This window comes from Palaemon carinicauda, chromosome 27 (assembly GCF_036898095.1).
Source record: "Palaemon carinicauda isolate YSFRI2023 chromosome 27, ASM3689809v2, whole genome shotgun sequence".
NCBI classification, from domain to species: domain Eukaryota; kingdom Metazoa; phylum Arthropoda; class Malacostraca; order Decapoda; family Palaemonidae; genus Palaemon; species Palaemon carinicauda.
Window position 1 is genome coordinate 47,699,919 of NC_090751.1, and position 5,859 is coordinate 47,705,777.

At 34.1% G+C, this 5,859-nt stretch overlaps 1 protein-coding gene across 1 annotated transcript in view; it reads right to left on the reverse strand.

Moving 5' to 3' along the window:
• Positions 1–1,178: 1,178 nt before the first annotated feature.
• The window catches only part of LOC137620891 (G-protein coupled receptor GRL101-like), a 464,398-nt gene continuing 459,717 nt past the window's right edge, over positions 1,179–5,859 (reverse strand). Inside the window, exon 23 of the mRNA XM_068351336.1 lies at positions 1,179–3,492. Coding sequence (XP_068207437.1) covers positions 3,068–3,492 — 425 coding nt within the window. The 3' untranslated portion in view covers positions 1,179–3,067. The remainder of the gene's footprint in view (positions 3,493–5,859) is intronic.

Genomic DNA, 5,859 nt, shown 5'->3' on the forward strand with positions numbered 1-5,859 from the left:
AAACTTACCTCACCATAAGCATCAAGGGTAAAACTCCTCTTCTAAACCATCTCATAAAAACAGCCTAAATGAGCAAAATCTGCATCAGTTTTTGTTTCACGAAAAAAATCACAATGAACTCGGTGGGAGCAACTTGTTAGATGTAACATCAAATCTTCCTTTGGGAGATAGCTTGTGATATTTAGGGAGACATTTTGACTTAATGTTCTCCTTGGAGTTGTGACTGAATCCTGATGGAGTGGAAATATCAAAACATTTGATGTTGATACAGCACAAAATTCTGAAGGGTTAATTACAAGTTATATATAATTTCCATATTTCAAGCTGAAATACCTTTACAATACAGTACGGTAGATATCTAAATAAATCTGGCGTATATAAAGTCCAAATATATAATATGCAGATTCATTGCCATTATCTGGTTTTATATTCTCATAAAACTACTCTTTAGGAGTTTCGTTTCATAAAGGTGAAAATGTATGTATTACACCAATTTTCAATGTTAATATTAGGATAATTTTTTTCTATCGTTTTAATGTATTTTCTCAATAACAAAACCCAAACCTTCACAAAAATTGGGTTTAGAAAACTTTCCTTAGTTTTTTCTTTGCATGGGGTCCATACACTCATGGTGAAAATTAATTCTACAATCGCTCTACAAACCAAATCAAAGCATGATGAAGGAATATTAAATGTAGACTGTATTAAATGACTGGCACTATATGACATGGCATACAATTTGCACAATACCTTGAGCATTTCCTCTCAATACTGAATGTTTTAACTTACCCATCCTAAGAAATTAGTGTTACTTTAAAGGCTTCCTTAATGCAGCAATCTTACACTAAAATTATTTATATGCAAGTCATAAGACCGATATCTTAGGTCATGGTCATACATTGCTTTCCTTATCTCAGCAGCATGAAACATTCCTGAAATTAGGTAAACTGTCAATTTCACATCTAAAATTACATTTAAAATTGCAGCAAACAAAAGATTCAGTTAACAGAAATAAAAAGTCCATTATGTGATAACCCGAACTACCGATGATGGATAATCAGTGATGAAATAATGATTGAGTAATAAACCCACGACTCTAGTCTCTGAAGTATCATATGCTCGTAAATAATTCAAAATCTCCCCCATCTCAAGCTCGCTGGAAAATTTTCAAGGATTGGAAGAAATCCTATTACAGAGGAGTGGCTTAAATTCAAAGGCTATACTCATTGTTGCTGTTGAGCAAATTCTTTATTTCATCCACACTGTCTGTCACCAATTACCAATTCAAGCTCAGTGAACTGTTACACATGTATAAAATCTAAGTGATAATAGGAAACATATGCGACAGCAAAGCACAAAAGATTCACAAACATACAAAATAAATTACAGAGTATACATGAGCCACTTTATGAAATTTCTTGACAGAATAAGATGTTTTTCATAGAGATAGTAAGAGTAACTATTGAATTGAAGAATACAACTGCACTGATGAGCACATGCCCACCTGCAGTTGAAACAAAGTACAATGGCATATCACTAAATTTCTAGATACTGTTTACAAAAATATAATTTATTCGCCAGAAACAATTCGCCATGTGAGACTTGCTTTAAAATATTACTCAAGTACAGTACTGTATGACTATAACTCAATGATTTATTGAGAATGAAAATCGAAGGAAAATCTCATATACATCCCGCAGCATACATCGTGAATGCTATAAAATGTCAACAGTACAGTGTTGATGGTAAAAGAACATTATGCTAGTTAACTTGCGAGATATAAACACAAAAATATATTTCTTGAAATACCTTTTCCTCACGAATGGCTGATACAGAGGCTTTAAGGAAAATATCTTAATGCTGATAGAGAGGATAATGAAAGGACCACCAGTATTGTTCGATTCACTGGAAACATTAAATACTCCCAAAAAGACGAACACTGAAGCTTCTTGTCTCAGTAAGAAGGATCCAGATCCATAATCTGTTACCAATTTCGAACGGTTTGTAGTGACTGACATACAGGGGCATATCTTTATTATCTAAATCTGCTTTTTTATCACCTGCCAAACAACAAATCTATTTGTATGAAACGTTAAACTGAATAATTAAGATATATATTTCTATCTGGATATTTATTCAAATTAGGAAATAGGTGATGTTAATTGGATTGTCCTTTTCCTCGCAGCATATTAGAATTTTATGTACTGGAAAATAATAGCTTACACTACTTTTCAGTTCAAGGACCACTGCACAATAATTCCGTGTTTCTTACAAATCCTAGCCTATCAGTAATTCCCAGTTCTATATCAATTTATTGATATTCAAGAACCAAACACAATAAGGATTCTGGATTCCAGAATTTGCCAATAAACTACATAAAATATAAAATTGAGCATAAAATAGGCTTAACTTTTAACATTCAGGCAAGAACTGTCATTCAGGGTGACGTGCAATGATAATTTCAAGTTTCCAAAAGGAAAATCTTTGATCGAAATTTATCAAACATCACTAAGTCATCTGGTTCTTTTGCTTTTTCAGAGTACAAGAGTCAATGATCCCGTTCTTCCTTCTATATGCTGTTCACAAACATGACTTGGGTACCCCATTTTACTACACTCGATATATTTGGGATTCGATGTTTTAGTAGTTAAGGAAGTGAATTGTGTAATTAGAGAGAAGTATTCAAGAGTTTAAGAAAATATCATCTATATTTCCAGCTATTTATACATGTAGTTTGGGGGTTTGGATCATATGCACAACAGGGAATATCTGAATTAATATTTTATGTACACACAACAACAAGAATTCATGCACCAACGTCATCCTTTTTCTCTATTCTTGTTAGAAGGTGCAGATATGATTCGTACTTCAGTAAAGACATCGTTAGAACAATTAGCCCTTAATGCACGTTGTCAACACACATCACACTGCCACAATATCATTAGTATAATGTGAAGTCCCAAAGCAGGTACTCGAAGCTCTATTTTCTGTAATTATTCCATAACAGTTCTAGACATCGGAAATATCTCTCCAAAGAGTCTGCAATCATTTCAAAAAGTAAGTGTACTTAATCATATCGATCGTCTGAAACATTTTTTCTTCTGTTATGCTTCCGGGAATTTTTTCTTGAAGCAGGAAGAGGCATACCAACTTCTTCGAGACGCACTAATTCCACGTTAGCTGTACCTATATGTTCCAAATGGCCTTCACAGGATAAAGGATTCTGGAGGCAAAGAACTCGCTGGGCAGGCTCGAGCCCGTTCAGTAGAGGTCCCTGGTGAGCTAATTTCTTCTCACTTCTGAATGTCCCATTGACGTCCAAATCCAAGTCGTCACCGGCGTTTGCAAAGGGAACGGGCGTACGAGATAATACAGGTGTGTAGATGCACAGGGATGGCTTGGCCTTTGCCGTGCGAATTTCCGACTCGTTCAGCGGTGGAATGTCTGACAGCTCTGTCGTCATGCGCGTCTTCAGTGATGGCCAGTGGTTCCCTGTAAGGGGAATGAAATTCAAACATGCAATATTATTCATGTTTAGATGTACCATCATTCACTCATAATTACAATTTTTTAGATTAATTGCAGTTTTTACCTCATCGAGTTACCATAAACTGTAATCAAAATGGTCTACTGAACATTAAACTTATCATGCAACTTATCTTTCATTGTGCTCCCGTAACTTTCAAGGTTATTTAAATGAACGAGGTTTGTTTTTCAATTTCTTAACACCCTTTCTAAGCATGGCATTCACCTACCTTGATGTGGTGGAAATATTAGTTTCTCATTTTCATTATTCCTTCTTGCTCGTCACTATGCACTTACATTGTATCACTATGCACTTAGCTTGTATTCCCTTCCCACATGATTTTTCTTCATCTTTCATAACTGTCATAATTGCATTTCATTCCTTCTCTCTCTCTCTCTCTCTCTCTCTCTCTCTCTCTCTCTCTCTCTCTCTCTCTCTCTCTCTCTCTCTCTCTCCACATATCACCTTTTATTTCATTATGTCTATCCAACACGGTATCCTTACCATACGATTTTCAATCCATAGTCCTTCGCACCACATTAATTTCTCTCTCTCTCTCTCTCTCTCTCTCTCTCTCTCTCTCTCTCTCTCTCTCTCTCTCTCTCTCTCTCTCTTCCAAAGCATCTTTCTTTCTTTTTCTCCAACCCCATCTCCTCCCACGGCCTTTTCTGCTCCAGGTACCTTTGCCTCACAAGTTTGTTCACCGAAGCAAATCTCGCAGCATTACAAGGTGACAGAGAAGTCATTCACACGGAAGGACAATAAATGAAATTTCATTTAATGATGAACATCTGTCTTTATACCCTGTGAAATGGCAATGTCAGTTTTCAAATTTGTCTCATACAATACTGAACTGACTGGATGTTGCTTGTCTTTCATAACCAATAATGGAAGGTCTTTGGCACTTACATGAAAAAATAACTGGCTTATCTTACTCGTTTAATTTGTCAAATTAAATGAGGAAAATCGCCATTCATATTGAAGTGACGGTTGTGTGATATCCATCCCTCATCTCATTATCTGAATAGATATCAATTTTGCCATTAACAATCTTTATGTGCTTTCGAAATACATAAATCCTTCCTTGGAACTCTGACTCGTAATGGATTAGATAACCCAAAGACTGTACCAAATTAGCTTATTTAAGAAAATGAAAATTCAAGCGTGTGATTTGAATGGTGGGCGACAGAACTAACTTTCAAGGGGTTACTCTGTGTGTATTAGTTACGGAGTCCTTTTCTTATTTGAAAAACCTTTCATTCTCAAAATCAAGTTCCACTGCTTAATCCAATCCCCTTTGCTCTTAATTAGTCAACTCATTGTCAAAGATTTACTATTACCGATGTTATAAACTTAAAACCTAAAATACATTTTAAAATATTTATTTTTTTACAAGGTTATGCAACTGTTTTTCATTCAAAATTTCCCTTCCATTTCCTGAATTACACAATATAATGATATACAGCGTTTGATAACCAGTGAATTTTCAGGTCAAAGGAAGCAACTGGATTTGTCCAGGAAAATATTCTTTTCTTCTATATGTTAATTTCATCGGATTTTGAAGACGAAAATTAAATAGGGAATCAATACACACACATTCATATATATATACTTTACATATCAATGGAGACCAAATTCGATAATAAATTTCTTGTCTGAAGTAAAAACAAAAATAGGTACAGAAGAAATTGAAAACATTGTTAATTTTAAAGAACTAGAATATATTCAATTTTTCAAAAACACTTTGTCTTAAGATACATTTTTGGCAAATAAACGCAAAATCTGTCATATGAAGTAAGTAATGGGAAACTATTGCAAACCCTTTATAGGCAGGATACGTAATTTGCCTTTCAATGAAAGAACCAGGAAAATGCATAGCATCACGAAAATGATAACATTAAGAACGCAGCTGTGTAACTATTGCAATACAAAAGGGAAATAATTGATCGAGAATTACTTTGATTGGCGAAGAACAAGATTATCAATGGAATAAATGAAATCATTTTTTTAAACTGAATTAATATCTATTTATTTATTTATTAATAACAAATAATATCGGCGTCAATGGCCTTGGATGTCAATATGTCAGATCACATAAAATCAATCAATCAATCAATTACAACCTTGCCATTATCTAGGACAGGCACTAGATAAAAAATTAATAAAGTAAATAATTTATATCTATTATCTTGCTAATTACACTTGTGAGATTTTAAATGAGATATTCCATGCATTTTACAGTCAATTAATGCCACCAGTTTTCGCATAAAACATTTTAAGGGGGGAAATAAGTTTTAATATAGAGTATGTTTTACTGTGAATTCTATCCTATC